The following is a 25,228-nucleotide window of genomic DNA, read 5'->3' as shown; positions in this document are numbered from 1 at the left end:
CTATACCAGTTTTCTGTTTAAAAGAGTCCAACAAACATCCTTTTTTAAATCTACACTCTTGCTTGGTAACTGCACTCGTGTGCTTTCTTTGAGATAAATGGAAGTTTCTTTGGCATTTTGTTTTCTAAGCCAATGAATTTCACATACACTCACGGAAAAGTCACGTTACGGCAGCAAAGTGGACAGTGCAGAACAAATAGATGCGGTATAACTTATAACAGGGGTGGGCAACTCCAGGCCTCGAGGGCCGGTGTCCCTGCAGGTTTTAGATGTGTCCTTGAACCAACACAGCTGATTTAAATGGCTAAATTAGGTCCTCAACATGTCTTGAAGTTCTCCAGAGGCCTGGTAACGAACTAATCATGTGATTCAGGTGTGTTGACCCAAGGTGAGATCTAAAACCTCGGGGCCTGGAATTGCCCACCCCTGACTTATAACAATAGTGCTATACAGAAAACCTATACACTGTACAAGGTATGAGATTTTCAATTTATATATATCATACAATATGAAGCTTAGTAGCAGCAAAAAGGGACGTTTGATGCAGAGGTTGTGTGTTTATAGCAGGAAAGGTGGAATGTTGCACCTGTGCTCCAATCATCAGTAGAAAAGGCTACACTTCTGAAGAGACTAGCTCCAAGAGTTGCAATACAATCAAAACCAGAGAGTTTGAAAACTGAAGGACTTCGTTTAATACATGTCCCCTCTTTTGCAGGTGCAACTATATATATGAAAAAATAGAAGCTGAAATTTAGATTAAAAAAAAAATTAAACAAAGAAATAAAAAAAATAATAATAACAAAGCGCAGATACGTGTTTATCAGTCCACTTGAAATGAAAATAGGACAATGGAAAAGATTACTTGCCTTCTGGCTCTGGCCCTATACCAGAGGGTAAGCCAATCCTTTACTTTCCTCGTGTCATGTGTAAAACAAGTGAGGGGCAGTGTGAGGCAGGGCACAAGTTCCTGAACTTCCCGTAAAAGCCACTTAGAGAGTTTACAGGCCAGATTTAATTGTCTTTCTTCTGAAAAAACAAAACCATCTGATCTCGTAGGTGCTTACGGCCATTACAACGTTGTAAAAACATGTAAAAAGAGAAAGGAGAAAATAATTGAAATAAGACCTATGGAAATTTGGAAGGCTTGCACGGTGTTTTGATGGGTTAATTTCTTTTCCAAGTGTGAAACCTCTCGTTTTGTTCTACAAAATGTTTTGGGGAACTTGAAAAAAAAAACTGTTTTGAGTTTCAGCTTGAAGTGTGATTTTAAAAGATTTGTGAAATGTAAAGAATTTTGTGGTTTTATTCTGTTTTCTTAAAGAGTCTGATGAAAGCATAAAAACTAATTCAGACTAATCAAATCAAAACCAACGCATCAGTGCTTCAAGCCCTACTTTTTTTTTTTTCTTACGAAAGCAGGTAATGACGTTACAGGCGTGCCACTCTTCCTTGGGTCCGTCCTGAAACACACCACCAACCATTGAGAGTTCCGCAGAAGGAGCAGGATGTTGTGGTGCAGAGCAAAAAGCTCTGATAAGCTTGTTCGGGAGTTTCTTGGCACTGGACCCGTAATCAGGTAAATCCTCACCACCTGGCACAAAACAGCTTAATTGCAGGTGCACGCGGAAGGAAGAAGCGCGGTCGCGATGCCGCCGCCGTAGGCTTTGGTTGGACCCAAAATGAAACATGCGCAGACTCGCTGTCTGGTTTAATGCCACAGTTAGTAAGCCTGCTACAGGAGATATGCACTGATATTAATGAGGTATAGACTGTTTTTGAACATAGAAGCGTGGGTGCTTATTGATGGAGGATACGTAGGGGCCAGAGGGTAGCCTTACCTCGGAGCTCTCGGTAAGTTAGCTACTACAGCTAAACCTAGCCTGTATGTCCTCTTATGTGAACTGGGTCGTGTTTACTTACTGATAAAGATGTGGTAATTAGTAACGCCAGGGACTTTTAAATTTTTTTTAACCCACATAATGTTTGTATTGAAGCCGCAAACATAAGTTCAGGCAGTTCAACTGAAGCTTTATCAGAGCAGATGTCGGTGGAGGTTTTCTTTGATGTGATCGAGTCTCGTCGTGTCCTCGTTTACTCCAGATTAGCTAATTAGATGTCGGGTTAGTAGATCAGAGTGGAATTGTTGTGCCCGTTTTGTCTGTGCTGTCTGAGAGGATAACATTTTACAAATTCTAAATATATTTATATACTCAAATGCTAGGACGACTTATACCAGTGTGGCATGTAAGAAAAAGTGGGATTGATGAATAAAAGTTTAATAAAAAACAGTTTGTAAGAATAAACTTTATGACAGAGCTGATGTTTAATTATATTTCACAGCTTTAGTCTGTAAAGTGTTTGGTGGTATATTAGAGAATTAATATTCATTTTTGGCTTGAACCTTTATCATATTTTGTTTCAAATCCGAGCTGATCGCTTTTATTGGGTGCCAAAAATTTAGTGATGCAAGATATGGTGGCCAAAAAACAACAAAACACACACACCTCCATCATCAATACAACTATCAGTCTATATATGTTTAAATGTTACTCTCATGCCTATCCTTTCTGTCCTATTTTTATGAATCCTCCCCCCATGTCTGATCCCTTGCTGTGTTTTGTTGATAGGAATATGTTGTTGTCGTTGTTGTTTTTAGAAACAAGATGATAAAGAACTGGGGCGTCATTGGTGGGATAGCTGCTGCGATTGCAGCTGGAGTATATGTTTTGTGGGGTCCAATCACAGAGCGAAAGAAAAGAAAGAGAGGTAAGAGCTGTTGTGACCGTGTGGCGCACACATTATATTTATGGCACTGTTTACATTGCAGCAAACTACAGTGACTCGTGGTTCCCTGCAGGTATGGCACCAGGTCTTTTAAACTTGGGGAACACCTGCTTTCTGAACTCGTTACTTCAGGGCTTAGCAGCATGTCCGTCATTCATCAGGTGGCTGGAGAAGTTTGCAGCTCTGCCTTCAATCCAGTCCTGCAAAGACAACCAGCTATCCACGACACTGCTCCAGCTTCTCAAAGGTACATAAAACCAGTGTGTCATATAAGCACAGTGTACTGGACATGCTGAGTTCCTCTGAAATGTTCACATGGAGGTTGTTTCTGCACTGACAGCGCTATCCAGTGAAGAGCCAGGTGAGGATGATGTTCTTGATGCTGGATGTCTCCTGGATGTCCTCAGACTGTACAGATGGCACATCAGCTCATTTGAAGAGCAGGTCAGTCGGTATTATTGCTGATATTGTTTTTATTTCAAATGAATAGTGCAGTGCACTAGTACTTTTCCTCATTGACCCAATCTCACACACATTCAGCAACTTAATCTGCCTCCAGGCTTTTTTTTTTTTTTTTTTTTAACACACATTCACATACACTGTCACTCTTGGGGGCAACTCAGCGTTCATTATCTTCTTCTAGGATATGTCTGGAGGAGCAGTGGATCGATCCACCAGCTTTAGATTTGTATACAATTTGCTCGTCCACCTCATAACCGTTGTTTGTGTTGGTTCATCCCTTCTTAGGATGCACATGAGCTGTTTCATGTCCTTACATCTTCTCTGGAAGAGGAGCGAGATCGTCAGCCCAAAGTCACAAATCTGTTTGATATGCACTCCCTTGAGGTAATTCATTTTTCTCGCCATTTCTCTTGCATGTTGCATCCATTCCAATACACTCTGTAGAGTCTTCTAGAACAATGAAGCACAATTGTAATCTGGAGTTTGTAGGCCATAATAATCCAAAGATTGCCTCCTACACTCTAAAAATCTCAGTCGGTCTCTGTGCTGTTGAAGTATCAGAAATATGTGTCTAGTTATTCTTTGTGTGTGTGCTTATTTTATACCAGAGTCTCCCAGATCAAGATGAGAAAACTATGACATGCAGAAGTCGAGGTGAGAAGGAGTAGAAATCATAGAACCTAGATGATAAAACAAAGTTGTATTTCATTTGAGTGAAATTCTCATTTGGCAGCTCCCCTTCATCCAATACCAAGTCCGTGGAAGTTTCAGCATCCGTTTCATGGCCGGTTAACAAGCAACATGTTCTGCAAGCGCTGCGAGCTACAGGTGAGTTTTTTGTTTTGTCTTTTTGAGGGGAAAAAAAAAAAAGGAAAATTACTGTTTGTCTTCTTTCAGGATGTGATTTTATACCTCTGCTTTGCATTTTTAGAGTCCAGTGCGGTACGACTCGTTTGATAGTCTTTCCCTGTCCATTCCTTTACCTCAGTGGGTAAGTGAAAATGTATCTTGTGCTGTGTACACAACAGTATATTTCATGGTTGTTCTGTTTGTTATAATATGACTTGTGCTTGTTCTCAGGGGCGGCCGATCTCTCTAGATCAGTGTCTTCAGCACTTTATCTCTTCGGAAACCATCAAAGAAGTGGAGTGTGAAAACTGCACCAAGGTACACTCACTTCCATATCAGTGCCAAGCTATACTGTGGCAATCCTCTCATTAAATGATTTACTCAGTGAAAGATTTGAAGTAGGGAGGTCGCCTGAAGAGGAACAAAAGGTCCAGTTGTTTCTTTCACAGGTGTATTTTTTGCTGATTTTATGTATAAATTTTAAGTTTTTGATCATTTTTCCTCAGCTTCAACAAGCAACCACAATAAATGGACCAGTTGTAGAAAGCCAAAGGACAACATTTGTTAAACAGCTAAAACTGGGGAAGGTAAGTAGTCTCTTTTGGTTAAGCATTAATAACCCAATTATTTATTTTCCTTTTAGGAACTCTGTACATGGCAAATGCTAGTACTTATCCAGCTTGAGGTTGAAGGGTAAATGATTGGCAGTCTTTGTTAGCTCCCCCAGTGCCTTTGCATCCATTTGCAAAGATTGACGTGGTCGAGTGAAGGAACCCCCATCAAACGACAGGAGCATGTGCAGTTTGCAGAGTATCTATCAATGGACCATTACAAACACAACACTTCCACACAGAGGAGTCAGCGGCTCAGATGCACTGCAAAATCCATAAAGGCTGAAAGCAGAGACGATTCAGTAGAAAAACCCTCTGCCAATGGCTCCGGTATGTTGGAGTTCTTGCATCTGTAGTATTATTATTATTATTATTATTATTATTATTATTATTCAGTTTATTAGATTCATGCATTTATTGTATTTCGTGTTTCAGATTCAGAGCATCATAACAACAACAAACCTTTTTCTAATGGAACTTGTTCATCGGTCCTCCTTCACACTTCTGGTGTGAACCCACAGCTCAGCCTCGCATATGACTACAGGTAATCAATAAGGAACTCAAATATATCAGGGTATTCAGTGGTGATCTGGTAATTGAAATCCCTTTTTCCGCATTGGCAGAATTAGCAGATATCAATGTGTCTACAGATTTTTATTTTTTTCTAGTAGAGCTAAAACCAATACATATGGACAAAAGTACTGGGCCACCTACACATTACACCCACAGGAGCTGCTCAGCTGTGGAAACTCCTACCATGAAGCTCCCGGCAAACAGTTTTTGTGCTGATGTTAATGCCAGTGGAGGTTTGGAGCTGCCACTATGGATTACATTTACACAGTATGCACTTTGCTGACTGACTCTGCTCTGTAATTTTATGTGGTCTGTCACTTTGTGGCTGTGTAGCTGTTCTTGAACACGTCCACTTTGCAATAATACCACTTTTGGTAGAATATCTAGAAGAAGTTTCACAAACTGACCTGTTGCAACAGCAGCATCCTATTACAGCTCTACCCTCGAGTTCAATGAGCTCTTTAGAACAACCCGTTCTTTCCCAAATGTTTGTAAAGGCAAACTGCATTGCTAGGTGATGGATGTTTGTAAATCTATGGCAATGGGATGGCAAACAGTTCAAAGATTAAGCGTAGTGGCCCAACACTTTTGTCCCTATAGCGTGTATTAAACTTAACAAGCCTTTCTACTGAAAGCTAAACTATCACGAAGCTGAAGTTTCATTGTTTAAACGCCAAGTAGGCTACCCAAAGGAAATCTACAGCTTTGTCTTAGACCTATTTTTGCTCTCATACACCTACACTAAGTACTATACAAGAAGAACCCAGTATCCCTTTATTATGTTTAAACAACATCGATACCATTACCAGCATTTCTATTTAATAACATTCAAAGCAATAACTTTCATTGTTTCTGACATCCATTGTCTGTCACAACCTTATTAACGAACGCACCGGTGAAAATGAACCGAAACAAAGACTGCATCCAAAAAGCGTGCATGCAGATTGTTCCACACAGGGTCTAAGCGAGGACTGATCATAAACCACATGTAATTGTCCCGTTCCTTCCAGTTCTACAGAGTACCTTTTCCAGCTCACGGCGGTGCTGGTTCACCACGGTGACATGCACTCAGGACATTTCGTCACCTACCGCCGCAGTCCCTCCTCATCTCGCAGCTCTTCGCCCTTCAGCTGCCAGTGGCTGTGGATGTCAGACGATTCGGTACGCAAAGCCAGCCTGCACGAGGTGCTGTCTTCCAACGCTTACATGCTCTTTTACGAGAGAGTTCGAAGGCTTGGCCTCTCTCTGCAGTCAGAGCAGTAACCAAAGGCTCGCAGCCTGAATGACTTCTGCCTTTCCAGTCACACTGTCACACTCGATGTGGCAGGGGACAGCACGGTTACCAACAGGTGGCTTTGTGAACATGACACCAGAGAAGAAAGCCATCCTAGAGTTGTCCTAGGGTGTAGTGTGATGTGTTGTGGACACCTTGCCTGCTGCTCTGCTCCAGAGGAGGAGCCTTTTAATCCCAAAGATAATAAAACTGCAGGATTTTTGTGTTAGCGTTTATCGGTAAGCTACTTTTTCTTTGACATGTAATAATTTATGTAACACCTCGACTTCTACCAGATAAAGAAAGAGGAACATTAAACGCTGCATCGGCCACAACATCAAAAACCACTGACAAGCAAAATGAGTAATGGTTGTCATCACTGGTGCAGTGATCTGCTGCAAAACCTATGGGTCATGGTATATGGATGCTACTTTGGTACACTCCACCCACCTAAAGACTGTTGCATCCCAAGCAATGGCACTCTGTGGCAGTATCCTCCTCCAGCAGCATATTTACCCCAAACCCCACCTCCTCGTGTGAGTGTGAGTGAGAGAGAGAGAGAGAGACTGACTTGAATGTAAAGTGGTTTGAGTAGTCAGTAGGACTAGAAAAGCTCTAAATAAATGCAGTCCATTTACCATATTCCCAGCTTCCAAATTCCCCAAATCCTGATCTGATGGAGAGGCTTCATCCTGCAAGCAAGCAGATTAAACAAATGCCAAAATGATTTTGGTGACACCACAATATTAGACTGGTGGTTTTACTGTTGTGGCTTATTGGTGCAGTCTATGCCAAGATAATAACCCTACAAACTGCGGTTCACATTGAAAGCATACAGTGTTTAGGCTGGCTCAAAAGTTGGCTAGAGGTGTGGTTTCTGGTGTTTAAATGTGAATACACCCTAGGCTGCTTCAAGGTGTTCCTATTATTTTGTCCATTGCCTTCAAGTGGCTCATTAGGACTTGTCAGTGATTATATTTAGGAGCTGTTGCATATTCTGTAGAGTCACAAAGGTGGAAACATCCTTGACTCCGGTTCTCTTTGTCAGATGTAGTTTGCCTAATCCTTCTCAGCAGTGTATGTAAACCCAGAGCAGTAATAATGTTTCTATTGACACGGTTTCTGTTTGATTATTTTTGCTGTTTCTAGTGAACCTAACTCTATCACGATTTATAAAACTGCACGTTTGTGGTTTAAGTGCCATATTGTCTTAAATGCCTGAGATTTTAAACACTTGGAACCATGAGTGCTACAATTAATGTGAACGGGGCCCTTCCTTGAAATGTGACACATCACAGCCAGTTGACATGCTGTGGGTGTTTTTAAACGGGTTAATAAGAGACGTGCCCTTAGTTAACATGACTGCAGATTTCTGTAGTCATCCTGTTTGTTTATAATTAATGTGTAACTTTTGACCAACAAGGTCAAAATGAGCAGTGATCTGTTGCAAAACTGCTTAATTTTTGCAGTTTGCACTACTGTATATTCATGTGAGATTGTATTTGTGTGCAGTCTGTAAGGTGATCGTTTTCAGGTATTAAAAGCATTAACAATGGTCTTTAGAGTGTTTTATTAAAGCAAGAACATTTTTTGGTACGTTTAAGAGATTGTTATGTTAACTACCCCATTATTTAAGTGTCTTTGAATGAAATACAGTTAATTTGAAAACTGCTCAATTTGCAAGAGGTTTAAAAGTATACTTGTTACTGGTATACCAAAGGCAGCAAATCTTTTATCTGATCAAACTGCTGATCTACTTGGGCCTTTCCCACACAATCATCTCTGAGGTTTACAGAGTGTGGTCTGAAAAGGAAAATAACCAGTGAGCTGCAGTTCTAAGTGCCAGAGTCAGAGAAGACTGTCCAGACTGCCTCCAGCTGATCTGAAAGCAACCGTAACTCAACCACTTGTTACAACCAAGGCATGCAGAAGAGCATCTCTGAATGCTGGAACTGCAAAGCAGATGGGCTACAGCAGCAGGAGACCACACTGGGTGCTAGTCCTTTCAGCTAACAATAGAAAATTGAGGCTACAATTGGTATAGTCTTACCAAAATTTGCCATCTAATGATTGTGGCAGCAATCTAATAGAGCACCTTTGGGATGTGGGGGCAAACAGAAAATTTGCATCATGAATCTAAAACAACTATAGGATGCTAACATGGACCAAAATACCTGGGGACTACTCTGAAGGTAAAAGGGGTCCAACCTAATAAATTGGCAAGTGTATATAACCTTGGAATCTGACAACTCTGGAACATAAAAAAAGCTCCTGTATCAACAAATATTTCCATATCCAGGGAACAAACTGATGCTGAAGTCATGCACCCTCCTCTCATACCCATTTAAGCCCATTAAAGAGAAGTCTGATTAAAGCAGTCTACATTTGGACCAACCTGACAATCCACTAAGAAGTACATTTTCATTGTTTACATGCCTTTCCTTTAAATGCAACCCAGCGACCTTTTACTTTCCAGAGCTGCTAGAGTACAGCAGCAGCAGTCCAATCAATGAGAACTAACAAGCTCACAAGTCAACTGTTTACATTTATTGATCTGAAGTCTTTGCCTTCTTTTCGAACAGAAACATGAATATGAGTTGAGCAAAGTTAAATGCTGATTCACTGAAAAAAATTAAGACAGTCTTCCTCCAGAGTGTCAAGTTGCTTAAATTGGAGCTGTGCTGTTAGTGGCTGTGCACATGGCCGTGTCCCTAACTTACACCCGGCTTTGGCTTGGTCTCACGCTTGCTGTCCAGCAGAATGCGCCTGAATGTGAGGTTAATGCGAGGCAGGAGGATCTTCTTGCGGACAGGGAGGCTGTGGTACCAGAAGGTGTTGGTCGGCGGGTTCATGAGGAGCAGGCTTCCGTGAGCGAGCTCCAGCTTCACAGGTTCAATTTGTCGGCGGCTCTGCTTTCCTCGCGAGTCTCTGTGTTTGAAGAAGAAGTCCCGCGCTGCTCCCAGAGAGACCGACGCGATGGGACAGCCGGGGTCCAGCTCCTTCTCGTCGTCACGGTGCTCGCCCATGTGATCTTGCCCATCTTTGTACCTGATGGAGAAAAGTGTGTTGATCAGTAAAACCTCCAAATCTCAAAACTGTGACATTTACAGCTTGCATCAGTCATTTCTCACCTGTTGACCAAGACAAAGTTGAATGTCTGTCCTGTCGTTTTAGTGACAGTGTCTCGAATGTATTCCAAAGTTGGAGTCCATGGGCAGGCTGTACGCCTCACCCCAGAATAAGTGTACGTTAGGCCTGCGTCTCCATACGTGGCCTGCTTTCTCGGTATGTTGTACACCTTTCCATACACCTGGACCTTTGACTCTTCACCTGGAACAAGCGCAACAGTTAAAATGCACTGCAACTTCTGCTCATAACTTTAAAGAAAACAGGGTTGATGTACCTGTTGCATACACCACCTCCTCCTCCAGCTGTGTAAAAAGGCAGTCTGCCTCCTCTTTAGAGAAAAGCAGTGCATAATCACAGTCTAGTCCCTCTGCTTCTATTTTTTGCCAGGGAACAGGATTGGAGAACTCTGCAAAGGCTGCATCCTCATCATCTTCAGAGTCTTCCTCCTTTATTTTCTCGTCTCTTTCCTGTTTAATCTTTTTTCTCGGACTTCCTGCTGGAGTGTCACTGGTGCAGCGACGTTTGTTCCGATCCTGAATCACAAACTTTTCCATTGGTGGATTTTTAATACCTGAGTGATGGAAAGAGGAAACATTAGCATTCCTCAAAGATGTTGGTCCATATTAACACGACAGCATCACACAGTTGCTGCAGTCTGGTGCACATCCATGATATGAATCTCCTGTTCCAACACATTCCAAACGTGCTCTACTAGATTCAAATCTGATGACTGTAGAGACCATTTGAGTACAGTGAACTCATTGGCATGTTCAAGAAACCAGTTTGAGATTATCTTAGTTTTGTGGCATGGTGTGTTATCCTGCTTGAACCAGGCATCAGAAGATAGATTCACTGTTGGGACAGACATGGTCAGCAAAGCTGTGGGGTTTAAACAATGCTCAGTTAGTAGTAAGTGTGCCTGTGAGTGTACTAAGAAAATATCCTCCACAGCATTACACCACCTGCAGCCTGGACCTTTGATACAAAGCAGGACTGATCATTGCTTTCATGCTCTTTACTCCATATTCTGACCCTACCATCTGAATGTTGCAGCAGAAATCCAGACTTATCAGACCAGGCAGCGTTTTTCTAATGTTCTAATGATCTTTATCCAATTTTGGTGGCCACTGCATCCTCGCTTGCTGTAGCCCTTTTGCGTCAAGCTTCAGCTGTTGTGAGCAAGTGTTTATTTGACTTCCTGTAGCCTTCCTATGAGCTGGAAGTAGTCTGGTCATTGTCTTCTGACATCAACAAGGCATTCTCGTCCACTGAGCTTCTGCTCACTGGATATTTTTCTTTTCTTCAGACCATCCTCTGTAAACACTAAAGATGGGTGTGTGGTCAAATCCCAGCAAACCAGCAGTTTCTGAAATACTCAGAACAGCCTGTCTGTCACCAAAAACCATGCCACGTTCACCTTTCCCCCACTATGGTGCTCAGTTTGGACTTCAACAGGTCTTCCTCGCTATGTCTGCATTTCTAAATGCACTAAAATTCTATTATGTGACGCAACTGGCCGACCTGCATTATGGGCAGTTGACCCGGTATACCTAACAAAGTGGCCGGTGAGTGCATGTTTAGTTTACCGGAAAGAAGAACAGCAGAAAATATGCTCAGTTATTTTGCATGAAAAATGACTCAAAACTGATTTAAATATGAGGCTTTCTGGTCATCATTACGTGGACGTTTTGTTTCGTTCAACAAACACCTTAAATAACAACAACAACAAAAATCCCTAAAAACGTCAGACAGACACTTTTTTTATTCATGTAAATAGACGCTTATCCTTATGCTAGGTGCTGCACGCTTACTTTTAACAACATAAAACGCCAAACAGTAGTGTGTCTTGAACACCCCTCAGCTCATTAACATATCTCTGTGCCGTCACTGTTTAGGCGCCAAATGTGTTATTCCCACTTGGGGAGATTTGGGTTTCGGAGCAGCAGACTGCTGTTTTATTCTCATTCCGGGTATTTTTTTTTTTTAACTCTCTTGGTTTACAGCAGGTTACCACCGCAGTGTTTTAGACAAAATGATTGGACAGAAGACTATTAACTCATTTTTTTCGCCAGTTTCGAAGAAGAGGACTTCTACGGAGTTAATTGAATCCGAGGAGGATGCAAACGAGCCGGTGAGTGTCATTTCTTTTTTAAAACAGTTTAAATTTTAAGAGTTAAATATGTACCTTATAAGTTTTATATTAGCTTGTTGGCATGTATTTAAAAAACTTACAGTGGAGTCATGAGCGTTTCAGACACTGGGAGATTTGTAGTTTCCCGCGACGCGTTCGCGTACTCCAAGCTGCGTTCAAAGCCACCGCTGTGTTGTTGGTGTTCAGCGTGACACTCGCAGCGCGACTATGATTCCACCGCTCTGTCGACACTTTCTGAAGCCGTTTAGACCCCCGGCTGTCCGCTTCTCACCAGTTCTATGTGTTTCTCAATACATTAAAATTATCCAGAAAAAGCAGAAGGGCTGTGGGGTGGAGACGGAGCAGAGCAGCCCACGCCCTGCCCCTCTGTCCCCGGAGCAGCTGGACAAGATCGCCCGCAACAAGAAAGCGGCGCTGGAGAGACTGTCTTCCGTTCAAACACCACCAGGGTTCGGGGAGAGCTGGAGGAAGGCGCTGTCGGCTGAGTTTGGAAAGCCGTACTTCAAACAAGTGAGAAGAGGAGGAGACGGGATACTGCACACTGTGTCTCTGTTGTTTTGAACAGTTATAGTGACTTCACATCTCTCCCACAGCTGACGAGTTTTGTTTGTGAAGAGAGGAAACGCCACACAGTTTACCCACCTGCTGAACATGTATTTACCTGGACACAGATGTGTGACATCCGAGATGTAAGTGTGTAAACTGACAATCGATGCCATGTACAGATTGAGCTTCAGTGACACTGGTTGTTAGACGTAGACATAGACTTTGTTTCATCCAACAGTGGGGAAATTCACTTGTTACAGTTTTTTTTTTTTTTTTTGTGCTGTTATTATATTTGTAGATGTACATAAAGCGCAGTGGGAGTGATAATGATACACATGTATTTTTAGACGGTATTTATTCTGTGTGTATACTGTACAGTGCGACTGTTGTCGGGATGAAGGAACAGTCTGCTGCTCGAGAAGCTGCTCAGGGCCTCCACAGTCTTATGCACGGGGTGTGAGGTGTTGTCCATAATCGACATTAGTTTGGCTAACGTCCTCGTCTCACCCACTTCCTCTATGGGGTTTAGGGGACTATGCAGGACCGAGCCAACCCTCTCTGCGCTGCCATCTCCCCAGCAGACAACTGCATAAAAAAAAATTTCCTGTGTGATGTATTATCTGAGGTGTCCTTTACTCTGTCACAGTCGCCTAACCCAAACGTGTGTCTACAATTCCAGGTAAAAGTGGTGATCCTTGGCCAGGATCCATATCACGGTCCTAACCAAGCTCATGGATTGTGCTTCAGTGTGAAGAGACCAGTGCCTCCTCCCCCCAGGTTTGAAGCCCTTCACTACCTCTGATGGGGGAAAAACACATATAAATGGCTTTCTTCATGCAATTTCTTCTTTCTTCTTCTGTGAATGAATAACTTTCATACCTGCTTGTTCCCTGTGTTGGAAATTTGTGAGTTAATTGAAATCAGTGCTGTTGAGTCAGATCCTTTTCATTTCCAGCTTGGAGAACATGTTCAAAGAGCTGAGCTCTGACATCAAAGGCTTCCAGCACCCGGGACATGGAGATCTGACTGGATGGGCCCAACAAGGTACTTGAAAAAAAACAAAACAAAAAACCCATTTTGTTAAATGTTTAATCATAGTTCCACAATAAGAGAGCTGCAACAAACCTGCTCTCCTCCTCCTTTTTTTTTTTTTGACCTTGCTCACCAGGAGTGCTGTTGCTCAACGCTGTGCTGACTGTCCGAGCGCACCAGGCCAACTCCCACAAAGACCGAGGCTGGGAGGCATTCACTGACGTTGTGGTGCAGTGGCTCAGCAAAAACCTGGAGGGCCTCATCTTCATGCTGTGGGGATCATATGCTCAGAAGAAAGGAGCTGCTATAGACAGGGTCAGTTGTTTTTAATTCAGGCTCATTCAGCTTAAGCTTTATAATGTGTTTTCATACTAAGTTTTCTCTCTGTGTGTTTATAGAAACGTCACCACGTCTTGCAGGCTGTTCATCCATCTCCCCTGTCTGCTCATCGGGGGTTTTTTGGGTGCAGACACTTCTCAAAGGCCAACGAGCTGCTACAAAAATCTGGAAAGTCTCCCATTGACTGGAAAGCACTTTGAATTCTAGTTTTCTAGCATGTGTTCAACTACAGACCAAAACACCCATAAGCTTTCCTGCAACCTGTTTTTGCATCTTCTTAGTATTGGCAGCTTTTTCTGTATAGTTTTTTTGAAAGCCTTTTGGCTAAAGCTTACTGTTGAACTGCATATCTTTGTATGCACATAACAGTTTCCATGTTGTAAATATGTTTTGTACACTATTGCTCTTTTTAGGTTAAACAATAAAGTTCCTTTTTTGTTCTTACTTTTTTACATAAATGTTGGGTTAATTAAAGTGATTCCAAAAGGCAGATATAGTGTTTTAATGCCAGGCATGTTGACTACCTCTGACGTCTGTAACACTGAGTTCTGTTAGGGTCTGCTGTTGAATAAGGGTAGTTTTTTTTTCTCTCACAGTAATTTAAAGTAGTTCATAGTTTTGTAAACTATTAACTTGAAAAATAATCTGAGGGACCAACTAAAACTATTTTCTCCTAAATGGGGTGTAAGTAGAAGTATAAAGTAGCATACATCAACTATAAATCAACATTGTGCTTTCATACTTAGATGGATACATTTTTGGGTTTAACCTAGGCTAAAAAAACAAACTGCTTTTAAACTTTAACATAAAGTAGTCAGAGTCATTGTAATGTTCTTGTTACAGGTTAGCTGTGTCTAATATAACCAAAAATTATATGAGATAAATGTTTATAATATCTGTTGTACATTTATAGGTCTACTCCGATCTATAAACCTGTAAGGCACATGTGAAGGTTGTAGACTGGAAAACTGAGATATGCTGTGGAAACTGAATACTTTTTTAAGAAGAAACATTTTTTAAATTTCTTGATTCATGCTCAATCACCTTGTTGTGAGGGGCCCATGCTAACTAGTGCTGACCAAAAGAGGTCACATTGCAGATTAATTTAATAATTTTCTTTCTAATAATAATAATCATAGGAAGAAGAAAGTATATAGTTTCCCTTGCTGTGTATTTATTCACCACTCTGCATTTAATAATCAGTTATTAATAATCTCGGGGCCCAACCAGTCACGGCTAATGTCCGTCCCTCTATGAGCCTGGTTATGCTGAAGGTTTCTTTCTGTTAAAAGGTAGTTTTTCTTTCTTTCTTTTATTTTATGTTCTTCAAGTTTATGGAACATTTATGCAGCATACACCAAAAAAATACAGACCTTAACTAATTTAATTACATGTACATTTCCCATCTAGCATACACGCAATTTAAAATATTAAATCTGGTCGAATGAAATGTACTTGATTGATATATATTTAGTTTATACCAAGGGCGATTAATTATTTACTAAATAAACATTTTATTTTACGTATTTCAACTGCATTTTACTCAAAATTATTGCTTAATGGTGTATGGTGAAATTAAGGTGAATTTTTTTTTCTTTTCTTTCTTTTTCATGCTCGTTTCCGAACTGTTTCGGATGTAGACGTCAATGCATGGCGCCACCAGTGACGCAATGACGTCGACAGGAAGAGAGGCGGTAGTGGTAGTAATATTCACACAGGTAGAAAACTGAGAATGCCCGTGCAGAGCCGCTCCGTGCGGGACTCCTCCGTACATTTCAGGTTACTCCAGCAGTACCTGGTCCTCCTGAAGAAATACCCCATCCTGACTAAATCTGTAACCAGGTTAGTACACGTCGCGTTTCTGCACTTTGACAGTGTTGCAAGTTAGAAGCTCCCATTTACTGACAGCCAAACCACTGTACTGTAGTCAGGTTTCTTGGGACGTTTATTACACTGTAACTAAGAAAAGTGTTTTTATCAGTGTTTTGTTTCCTGCTCGTCTTCAGGTTCTTTAAGACTTTGTTTGCATTGAACGCACACTCATTTTGTCACAGCACTGCTTTTAGCCAATCAGCATCTGTCCTGAAAACCTCCCCCACTAAGTCTTTTGCAAGTGGACTATTGATACTTATTGACAGTTGTGTGTGTGTGTGTGTGTGTCCTTTGTATTTTCAGTGGCATCCTCTCTGCTTTAGGAAACCTTCTGTCTCAGTTTGTGGAGGCGAGAAAAAAAGCCCAGAAGGGAGCTCCTGTCAGTAATATCGATGCAGCTGGAGCTGCACGCTACGCCATTTATGGGTGAGATCCAGTAAAGAAAGCAGACTGAGCACTGACTTGTTTTAAGGCTGCAGGTCTGTGATTGTGATGTTGTTCCAGTTAGACTCTGATAAAACTAATCGAACACTGTCCAATGTTATTGGTGTCTGTGATAACACAGTTATGTGATAACATTTAGATGTTCTTCTGCTATTCATATTTGCCCTTGTTGTGTGTTTCAGGTTGCTTATTACAGGACCCGTGAGCCACTTGTTTTACCAGCTGATGGAAGTATGGATTCCCACCACAGATCGGTTTTGTGTAGTCAAACGTCTGCTGCTGGACCGGCTTATTTTTGCCCCGGGCTTTCTGCTCCTTTTCTACTTTGTAATGAACATCCTGGAGGTGGGTCATCTCAGACACCATTGCTTTCAAATTAGCTCTGTATAGAGGGACACCTGCTCTCTAATGCAAAAAAAAGTCATGTCAAAACTGAGGCAGCAGAGGCCCTCACCTCATTTAATTATTTCTTAATTTATCAAAACAGCTCACACAACTTAGGAGTCCAGTTTTGCTTTTTCATTGCACTGGAATGGTGTTTAAGCGTAGTTGTTGTGGTTCAATGAACAACAATTTTTTGTTGTTCATTATACACACCATTGCCAGTATCTTAACAAGCTTTAATGCCATACATATGTCCTAACATTGGACTGGCACTATGATGTACACTCATTGGCCAATTTATTAGGGACACCTTGCTACTATTGAGCTGGATCTACTTTTGTCTTCAGAACTGTCTTGATTTTTTTTTAATGGCACAGAAGGTGCCGGAGACATTCCTCAGAGATTTTTGTCTGTAGTGACATGATGGCATCGCACAGATTCTGCAGATTTGTTGGTTGCATGTCTCCAATTCCACTGCATCCCATAGGTGCTCAATTCGATTGAGATCTGCTGATTGTGGAGGCCATTTGAGTACAGTGAACTCATTTTCATGCTCATCTGACACCAAGAACCTGGCAAAGTACCCGATTCAACCTGGACATTTACCATAGTATTAATTATCATGTCCACAATATAAAGATTTTATATATAAGCATGTAATATGACTGTAACCACTGTCCCTTAGGCTAAAGGATGGACTGATTTTGAAAAGAAGATGAGAAGAAGTTATTGGACCGCTTTGAAGATGAACTGGAAAGTTTGGACCCCTTTCCAGTTCATAAACATCAACTTTGTCCCTGTTCAGGTACACGTTTCACTTCATTTCATCAGAGAATGAGTTATTTTCTGTCGCCACATGTAATCAATTTCTTCGCGCCTTCTGTTTCTGTGTACATTTCTGGTTTCAGTTCCGAGTGCTGTTTGCCAACATGATCGCCTTATTTTGGTATGCCTACCTTGCATCTGTGAGAAAATGATGCTACCAAGACGTCTCTAGAGAAAACACATCTTCAGGAAACAGTTTTGGCATATTTGTAAATGCCTTAAAACTGAGATCATACAACAGACTGTTACGTTTACTGCCATAAATCTGTGCCTAATCTGGTCACTAATTTTCACATACACAAGCGCTTGTGATTAAATTTAAAGTGGACTGAAACCATTACCACATGTTGCTGTAACATTTTAAATACTTGACTTGAAATTTATATCTTAACAGTGTAAGATCTAATAAACTATTACTTTATATGACTCATAAACATTGAGAATGACAGCCCCACCTTCCTGAGCTGACACAGGCAGAGGAAATGTGAAGAGACGTAGGCTCCTGTTGTTAACTTTATGCTTTGTAATAAGTACAGTTAACATGTATTTGTCATGACAGAATCACCAACGTGTTGATTTGTATGAGTTACTTATCTGTTGTGCCAAAAGAAAACACAGATTTGCAAACTGGTTAATGACCCATATTGTACGGTCTATGGGAATGTTCTTGTTTTTCCAAAATAAAAGCACTAATAAATATGATAAATGAGTTAAGTCAAGTTTATAATATTAAATAACATACATGGGTTTTCTGAACCATTTTAAAGTGTCCTCAGCCTCCTCTCAGGTGCAAAGTCATGTAGATGGTGCTGTGGTTTCTGACGTTGTAGTCCTCCAGTTTGCCACCCTGCATCTCCCGGCCTTGGTGAATGAGCCTCTGCTGGCTCGCTGGCACCCCCTCTCTTTTCTCGACTCTGTTCTTGAAGTTGCTCACAGTCTCGCCGGGTTGGATGTCGTAGGTGCTCATCTGTCCCTTTTCATTTCTGAGGAACACCTGGATGGGAGCAGGTGGAGGAGGCTCGGTGACCAGCAGGGACACCCGGGAGCCGTGCTGTAAGCCGTAGTAGCTGATGGGTTTGGAGTCGTCGTTGGGATGACCGTTCAGAAAATCCAGTTTCTGCGTCTGAGGGTCGACTTCCAATTTCTCCTGGATTTTTATTTTCAGAGAGCCAACTGTGTCCTCTGGGTTCACGGTCAGAGTGTGGGACTCACCCAGCATGTTAATAGTTATATCCATGTTGGTTGTAGTCTGAAAGAATTCAAAATAGTCCATTAGAAAACACACACACTGGGGAAAAATGACTTTTCAGTTCTTTATCAGCTTCCTACCTTGTGATGACGTTTTCACTTCAAGTCTTCAAACGTGGAAACGTAAATGATGCTCGAGCAGCAGCTAAGTTGAAGGGCTCAGCCTTTATATACACTCTGCCTCAGCTGATCCACACCCTCACACTCACCTAAGGTTCGTTTTCCCTCTCTGCCATAACAACTTTCAGTTTCTATTGTCTAAGCATGACTTGGCTCTAATGCTGTAATTAAAAAGCCTTTCCTTCACAAAATCTAGACTTAAGAAAAATGCCTGCATGACCTGTAGAATCTCCTTAGGTGTCCACAATTGTCACTTAAAGTCGAACTTTATGCTTTCTCACTTTTGAAAGTGATTACATCCTTGCATTACATACTTGAGTCTTTTGCTGATAGGTTTCTAAAAAGAAACATGCAGATTTAAAATATAACATGCAGCTTTCTATAGATGGATACATAAAAACACTTTATTTGTTACATTTATGATTAATGTATTTGAACGTAGACACAACACATTTGTGTCGGCCTTGGCTTATTAAAGTTCGTGTCTTGAACTTTGCCTGTGTGTGTTTCAGGTACTGCACTCTCAAAGACTGAATCAACCGGCATTTCAGCCATGGGTCATTGTGAGCATCACAGGGAAGGTTGAAGCCGCCCACTGCAGCTGTATGGCTGGAGTCGCGGAGAGCTGCACCCATGTCCCTGCTCTTCTGTTTAAAGTAGAAGCAACAGTGAGGATCTCTGGCACAAGGACTGTTACAGATGAACCTGCATACTGGGTTTTGCTGGGTAATATGACCAAGATACAGCCAGAGGTTGGCCATAAGATAGACTTCTCCTCTTCAGCTGCCCAAAAAAAGGCTCTCTCAATCAAAACATAAACAGACCATCTGTAGTGACAGGTAAAAGAAGCCGTCCTCAAAACAGAAAAATTCCACCTGCTACTGTGGAGGAGTTGGATCAACTGATGGGACAATATTTTTCCAAGCATAGTTCTGTTCTGAATAACCCATAATGTTTTAATTTAGGGGGGCCTGTAAATAATTTGCATTTACTGATTATGTACTTACTAATTACCACTGTTCAAAAGTTGAATAAAGAAAAAATCAGGTGTTTACCTATTTTTAATTAAAACCAGTTTATAGAACATCACATCAGTTACAATGTAGAATCAGTGTCATGTATAGTTTACAAATGACAAAATGTTCACATAAAATGATGACAGCATTTATATAATATCACCCACTGCTAGCATTCTGTAATTTACTGTCTCTTTTGAAAATGTATCACTGCATATACAGCACAAGACTTTTAGGAGTATTTAACAAGAGCATTTCCCCTGGTTTTACTAACACACTGGGGCACATGTTCACCAAAACGCAGCAAACCTTTGCCATCTTATCCAGGAGGGTCACCTTTTCACCCTCACATGGAAGAAGTAATCTGATTGGCATGGTGTTAGCATGTAGTATGTATGTAGCATGTACAAAGATTTCGTAGTGCCCCATGTGTAGTGTTGGAACCCAGTCATTCATTTCATAGGCTGGTTTGCTGCAATAATGCCAAATAATGAGCAACTTTATAAATAAAGGTAGTTCTTCATGTTTGTTCTAATTTGCTATGACCTCAGAGCGCATTGAAAATAAAAAGAGTAACTTACCAGAATGAAAATACTGAAGCACACCAACAGATATCTGTGGATGGTAGAGAACTGAATATCAGCTCGTCTCACAGCCGCTATCCAGGCTAGACGCCTTCTTTTGGTAACATCCAACACATAAGCTCCCTCATGATGCTTCCAGGTGAGGAAACAATGAAAAGAGAGCCCGTTTTCAAGCTTATTCCTTTGCCGGTAGTGCAATCTAATAGTGATGGGTCGTTCGCGAACGAAATGGCTCTTAGAGCCGCCTCTTTGACGTGAACGACGCGAGCCGACTCCTTATCGCGAGCCGTCACGTGGGTTTTTTTTTTTTTTTTCTTTCTCTCAGCCTCTCTCTCGTACTTTTTTTCGCTTCACTCTGCACGCGAGCCTTGTGCTTTACGCTGGGCAGAGGGGGGAGGGGCGGTAGTTACACTCAGTAGCACAGGAACAGAGCCAGAGAGAGAGAAAGAGAGGCAGGGACAGCAACATTAGAAAGGTATAGTAATCATCCACAACTATTTTCGGTTGCAGATGATAAAGGATTGAGAAAGTTTATTCATGCAGGTCCATATGACAGAGAATATGCATGTTCTTTTAGTTTTCATATTATAATTTATATTTAATTGTGTTGTGGTTTGCAGTGTTTTGTGTTCTTTTCACTTTAAATTTGTGAAAGGAAAAAGCTGAAAATTTAAATAGTTAAAACTTGAAATGTGAATAGTTGATTTTTGTATTATATGATTTATTTATTACATTTTATGTGGAGTGAATAAATAAAAGTATATTTACGGTGGCCCCTAGAGACAAAGCACGAACTCTGAAGCATGTACAAACTCCAAAACACGTAAAAACACGTACAAACTCCAAAACACGTAAAAACTCCAAAACATGTAAAAACACGTACAAACTCCGAAGCACGTAAAAACTCAGAAGCACATAAAAACTCAAAACAGACTTCCGGTTGAGCTTTGATGGAGTAGGACGCGAGTCTGGGAGCTCCCGCCGATTTCGATTAAATTGTTATTTATTCGCGCGTTTTGGCCGTATTTTCAGTCCTGTTTTGGTTTGTGGATTGTCTTGTTGAGAAGTTTTACTCGGGCCGGCGTAAAATGGCAGCAAAAAATGTTAAAACCCGCAGTACTATTCAGACACAACTGAGGCCTAGTTTGCAAACCGCGACCACACCCGCGAGTGAGCCGTCGTCTCCTGCAAAGCCCCCCACATGTCAAGCTAATCCTGATATTGAGGCTCTCAAGGTCGAGTTGCTGGCTTCGCTGAGGAAAGATATCGCCGACATCTTTAAAAAGGAACTTCAGGATACTCTGGGTGATGCTTTGTCTACCATTAAGTTCGACCTGCAGGCGGTGAAGACGCAGCTGGCGATCGATAAAGCTGCAAATGACGCTACCATGTCTGAGCTAAAAGGTACGGTGAAGGAGATGGAGCACGCACTTACTGTCTGCTCTGATGATATAGCTGAGATGAAAAACACTATCAAGGGCCTCACAGCTCATGTAGCCAAGCTGGAAAGTAAGTGTGAAGATTTGGAGTCCAGATCGCGGCGCAACAATGTTAGGATAGTGGGAGTACCGGAGGGCCCTGACACGTGCACCACTGCCGCCGTAGCTTCCTTGCTAAAAGAAGCATTTGATCTGGGGAAGGAGCCGCTTTTGGATCGTTCGCACAGGACCCTCCAACCCGCACCTAAGTCTGGCGACCGTCCACGAGCCATTGTATGCAGGTTTCATTACCACACTGACTGTGTCGACATTTTACGACGTGCTAGAGAACGCCGACAGATTAAAGTTGGAGATCGGACCATCTCAGTCTTCCCCGACTACACCGCCAGGGTGGCACGGGCTCGTGCTGCATTCAACACGGTCAGGCAGCAACTCCGTGGCATTGACGGTGTTCGGTATGGCCTGCTTCATCCAGCGCGACTCCGCATCACATATAAGGGTGTCGAGAAGGACTTTGTTTCGGCAGAGGAGGCCAGTGATTATGTCAAAACTTTGATTTCTGGGTGAGCCTCGTTAGCTCCTCAGTTTGATACTGTAATGCTGCTAAGGGTTCACGGTCTCCTTAGGTTTAACGCCACCTGTGCATTGTTTTCTTAGGCCATTGTGCTGGTTATTGTACTGTTGGTGTGCTGGTTCCTTTTATTTTCATTGTTATTTATTGAAACTGGATCATATAATATACTCTTGAACTTCGGACCAGTCCGGCACAATCTTCTCCAAGCTTGCTGCATTGATTTGCATAGGACTGAGTTGTTTTTCGTTTCTGTTAAAATTTTATTTATTTATTTTTTTGTTTGGTTGTTTTTGTTTTAATTGTTTATCTATTTATGTATGTTGTTTTTGTTTTTTGTTTTTTTAAATTTTATGCACTTTCGGTGATTTGTTGGAAAGTTCTCCTTCTGAGGAAGTCATATTTTGTACTGTGAGATCTTTTTTTGGTTGGTTGGTTTCCTTTTTATTTTTTCCCTTTTTAAAAAAAACATGTTTACTGTTACGCGCACACTGTTATGCTGTAGAGAAGTTGGTGAGAGGTTATTTTTCCCTCTCTCGCTTTTATTTTTATTTAGACAACAATTAGTCCAGTCACTTCGGTGAATCATTTTTGCTACTTTGGGGGTACACTGCTGTCTCCTTTGTTCTGTTCTGTGGAGACTTGGGGGTGTATTTGTGTTCAGGGTTGGGTTGGGGGGGGGGGCTGTCCCATTTCGGCTCTTCATGGCCACTGGCATTTTGGTTTGGTCTTTTTCCTCTTCCTTTTTGTAAATGGTTAATGGAAATATAGACCCCAGCATTGCTGGGTCAGGTATGCCTCTTAGATTCATTAGTTGGAATATCAGAGGTATGGGTAACCCTGTTAAGAGATCTAAGGTTTTTACTCACTTGAAACGTCTAAATTCTGACATAGCATTTTTACAGGAGACTCATCTTCGCATTAAGGATCATTATAGGTTATATTGCCCTTGGGTAGGTCAGGTCTTTCACTCAAATTTTAATTCGAAGGCTAGAGGAGTGGCCATTCTCATTAATAAGAAAGTTCAATTCACTTTGACCAATGTTGTCGCTGATAGGAACGGTAGATACATCATTGTTGCTGGTACCCTAATGCAGAAAAAGGTTTTGTTGGTAAATGTATATGCCCCGAATTTTGATGATGCTGAATTCGCTAATAGATTGCTGAGTAACATCCCCTTTCTGAATACACATTTGCTTATCCTTGGTGGTGATCTGAATTGTGTTTTTGATCCAATTTTGGATCGATCTAGTCCTCGTAATTTGACTCAATCATCTATGTCTAAAACATTCTCAGATTTTATGAAACAGAATGATCTTGTTGATCCATGGAGATTTCGCAACCCTTCAATCAAAAAATTTTCATTCTTCTCTCAGGTCCACCAGTCTTATTCCAGGATTGATTATTTTTTCATCGACAGAACTCTTAATTCATGTGTTAATTCTTCCGACTATTCTGGTATTGTAATATCTGATCATTCTCCTCTGCTATTGGATGTTCATCTTTCTACCCATAAACGTAGCCCTCCACTTTGGAGATTTAACTCTCTCCTTCTGGCGGATAAAGAATTTTGTGAATTTATTTCAGGCTCTATTGAGGAGTTCTTGTCCTTCAATCAGGATGATTCTGTCTCATATTCTCTGCTATGGGAGACTCTTAAATGCTACCTGAGAGGTCAAGTTATTTCTTACTCTGTCCGTGCTAATAAAAAGATTAATGCCAGGCTTAAAGAACTTATAGCTGCAATTAGTAACCTTGATCAAAGTTATACACTGAACCCTTCTCCAGAATTACTGAAGCAGCGCCTTGATTTGCAAGCAGAATTTGATCTTATGTCAACCAAAGAGGCTGAGCACTTATTACTACGCAGTCGTGGCTCATATTACGAATATGGTGACAAGGCTAGTCGCTTGTTGGCACATCAGTTACGACGTCAGGCCTCCTCGCGTGTGATCCCCATTATTAAACACTCTGATGACAATATTACTACAGATCCCTTGGAAATTAATTCTACCTTTAAAACATTTTACTCTTTGTTGTACAGGTCCGAATTTCCCACGGATAAAGCTAAAATGAATGCATTTCTTCATAATCTTTCAAACCCTGTTATTGGTGCTAATGATGCGGGGCAATTGGACTCCCCATTATCTGTTGAAGAAGTATTAAAAGCTATTACAGCTATGCAGTCTAATAAAGCCCCGGGCCCGGATGGGTTTCCAATTGAATTCTATAAAACATTTATTGGTAAATTGGCACCATTGCTTTTGTCTGTGTTTAACGAATCCTTGGAAACCGGTTCATTACCACCTACTTTCACACAAGCAACCATAGCGGTCCTTCTCAAAAATGACAAGGACCCAACCTCCTGTGGTTCCTACAGGCCATTATCTCTGCTTAATGCCGATGCAAAGGTATTGGCTAAAGTAATTTCATCTCGCCTTGAGGATGTGCTTCCTCGAATTATATCTGAAGAGCAGAATGGCTTTATAAAGGGACGGCAATTGTTTTTTAATACCCGTACACTCTTTAATGTTATTTACTCAAAGCGTCTATCTGAACTTCCTGAACTTGTGATTTCTTTAGATGCTGAAAAGGCTTTCGATAGGGTGGAGTGGGAGTACTTGTTTGCAGTTTTAGAGAAATTTGGTTTTGGTGATAAATTTATTTCCTGGATTCGGCTTCTTTATTCGTCCCCTAAAGCCAGTGTTCATACTAATGATGTTTACTCTGATTATTTTGCGCTGGGTCGTGGTTGTCGTCAAGGTTGCCCTTTGTCTCCCTTACTCTTTGCCATTGCCATCGAGCCTCTGTCTATTACATTGCGATCTTCTTCTGTATTCAGGGGAATCATCCGTAATGGAATTACACATAAAGTATCATTGTATGCGGATGACTTGTTATTATATATGACTGACCCCGCATGCTCCATCCCTGCTGTTTTAAGTATTCTGGAGAACTTCAGTTCGTTTTCAGGT

General features: G+C 41.4%; 5 protein-coding genes across 8 annotated transcripts; 3 read left to right on the top strand and 2 right to left on the bottom strand.

The window, feature by feature from the left end:
• The first annotated feature begins 364 nt into the window (after positions 1–364).
• Positions 365–8,107, top strand: usp30 (ubiquitin specific peptidase 30). Of its 3 annotated transcripts, none has more exons than XM_085294345.1 (14): positions 365–474; positions 1,420–1,576; positions 2,657–2,766; positions 2,858–3,031; positions 3,125–3,228; positions 3,532–3,630; positions 3,855–3,900; positions 3,980–4,074; positions 4,178–4,237; positions 4,327–4,413; positions 4,602–4,682; positions 4,814–5,036; positions 5,142–5,250; positions 6,290–8,107. In XM_085294345.1, exons 2-14 carry the CDS (start codon positions 1,506–1,508, stop codon positions 6,540–6,542), a joined length of 1,512 nt encoding a protein of 503 aa, XP_085150471.1. In that variant the 5' UTR covers positions 365–474; positions 1,420–1,505; the 3' UTR covers positions 6,543–8,107. The 3 variants fall into 3 exon arrangements, with proteins under 3 accessions (XP_085150471.1, XP_085150470.1, XP_085150472.1); XM_085294344.1 differs by having other exon boundaries at positions 368–474; positions 1,417–1,576; XM_085294346.1 differs by lacking the exons at positions 365–474; positions 1,420–1,576 and adding an exon at positions 1,626–1,851.
• On the bottom strand, positions 8,096–12,049 carry alkbh2 (alkB homolog 2, alpha-ketoglutarate dependent dioxygenase). Its single transcript, XM_085294354.1, has 4 exons — positions 11,914–12,049; positions 9,956–10,252; positions 9,684–9,882; positions 8,096–9,600 (listed from the first exon to the last, which is right to left on the bottom strand). Exons 2-4 carry the CDS (start codon positions 10,233–10,235, stop codon positions 9,264–9,266), a joined length of 816 nt encoding a protein of 271 aa, XP_085150480.1. The 5' UTR covers positions 10,236–10,252; positions 11,914–12,049; the 3' UTR covers positions 8,096–9,263.
• unga (uracil DNA glycosylase a) lies at positions 11,553–14,315 on the top strand. 2 transcript variants are annotated; one of them, XM_085294353.1, is made up of 7 exons: positions 11,553–11,812; positions 12,143–12,343; positions 12,427–12,522; positions 13,059–13,156; positions 13,335–13,423; positions 13,548–13,726; positions 13,810–14,312. In XM_085294353.1, the coding sequence occupies exons 1-7, from the start codon at positions 11,714–11,716 to the stop codon at positions 13,948–13,950; spliced, it is 903 nt and encodes a 300-aa protein (XP_085150479.1). In that variant the 5' UTR covers positions 11,553–11,713; the 3' UTR covers positions 13,951–14,312. The 2 variants fall into 2 exon arrangements, with proteins under 2 accessions (XP_085150479.1, XP_085150478.1); XM_085294352.1 differs by lacking the exon at positions 11,553–11,812 and having other exon boundaries at positions 12,041–12,343; positions 13,810–14,315.
• A 1,107-nt stretch (positions 14,316–15,422) lies between these two features.
• On the top strand, positions 15,423–17,981 carry pxmp2 (peroxisomal membrane protein 2). Its single transcript, XM_085294338.1, has 5 exons — positions 15,423–15,592; positions 15,926–16,048; positions 16,249–16,411; positions 17,136–17,255; positions 17,359–17,981. The coding sequence occupies exons 1-5, from the start codon at positions 15,483–15,485 to the stop codon at positions 17,425–17,427; spliced, it is 585 nt and encodes a 194-aa protein (XP_085150464.1). The 5' UTR covers positions 15,423–15,482; the 3' UTR covers positions 17,428–17,981.
• Positions 17,969–19,151, bottom strand: LOC146562528 (polyubiquitin-like). Its single transcript, XM_085294339.1, has one exon. The coding sequence runs from the start codon at positions 18,546–18,548 to the stop codon at positions 18,048–18,050; it is 501 nt and encodes a 166-aa protein (XP_085150465.1). The 5' UTR covers positions 18,549–19,151; the 3' UTR covers positions 17,969–18,047.
• Positions 19,152–25,228: the final 6,077 nt, after the last annotated feature.

This window comes from Mchenga conophoros, linkage group LG12 (assembly GCF_057382185.1).
Source record: "Mchenga conophoros isolate Kocher_MC1m ecotype Shallow Benthic linkage group LG12, M_conophoros_male_GT1.1, whole genome shotgun sequence".
In the NCBI taxonomy this organism is placed as follows: Eukaryota; Metazoa; Chordata; class Actinopteri; order Cichliformes; family Cichlidae; genus Mchenga; species Mchenga conophoros.
The sequence above is the reverse complement of the archived record's forward strand: the minus strand, read 5'-3'. Positions and strand labels throughout refer to the sequence as shown.

Excerpts from the sequence above, each read along its gene's own strand:
- usp30 (XM_085294345.1), top strand. The coding sequence starts at position 1,506 with ATGTTGTGGTGCAGAGCAAAAAGCTCTGATAAGCTTGTTCGGGAGTTT. Across the intron at positions 4,238-4,326 it reads CCATTCCTTTACCTCAGTGG|GGGCGGCCGATCTCTCTAGA; the intron begins GTAAGTGAAAAT and ends GCTTGTTCTCAG. Across the intron at positions 5,251-6,289 it reads AGCCTCGCATATGACTACAG|TTCTACAGAGTACCTTTTCC; the intron begins GTAATCAATAAG and ends CGTTCCTTCCAG.
- alkbh2 (XM_085294354.1), bottom strand. The coding sequence starts at position 10,235 with ATGGAAAAGTTTGTGATTCAGGATCGGAACAAACGTCGCTGCACCAGT. Across the intron at positions 9,883-9,955 it reads GGAGGTGGTGTATGCAACAG|GTGAAGAGTCAAAGGTCCAG; the intron begins GTACATCAACCC and ends CGCTTGTTCCAG. Across the intron at positions 9,601-9,683 it reads AACTTTGTCTTGGTCAACAG|GTACAAAGATGGGCAAGATC; the intron begins GTGAGAAATGAC and ends TTTCTCCATCAG.
- unga (XM_085294352.1), top strand. The coding sequence starts at position 12,041 with ATGATTCCACCGCTCTGTCGACACTTTCTGAAGCCGTTTAGACCCCCG. Across the intron at positions 13,157-13,334 it reads CCAGTGCCTCCTCCCCCCAG|CTTGGAGAACATGTTCAAAG; the intron begins GTTTGAAGCCCT and ends TTTCATTTCCAG. Across the intron at positions 13,727-13,809 it reads AAGGAGCTGCTATAGACAGG|AAACGTCACCACGTCTTGCA; the intron begins GTCAGTTGTTTT and ends GTGTGTTTATAG.
- pxmp2 (XM_085294338.1), top strand. The coding sequence starts at position 15,483 with ATGCCCGTGCAGAGCCGCTCCGTGCGGGACTCCTCCGTACATTTCAGG. Across the intron at positions 15,593-15,925 it reads CTGACTAAATCTGTAACCAG|TGGCATCCTCTCTGCTTTAG; the intron begins GTTAGTACACGT and ends TTGTATTTTCAG. Across the intron at positions 17,256-17,358 it reads TCAACTTTGTCCCTGTTCAG|TTCCGAGTGCTGTTTGCCAA; the intron begins GTACACGTTTCA and ends TTCTGGTTTCAG.
- LOC146562528 (XM_085294339.1), bottom strand. The coding sequence starts at position 18,548 with ATGGACTATTTTGAATTCTTTCAGACTACAACCAACATGGATATAACT.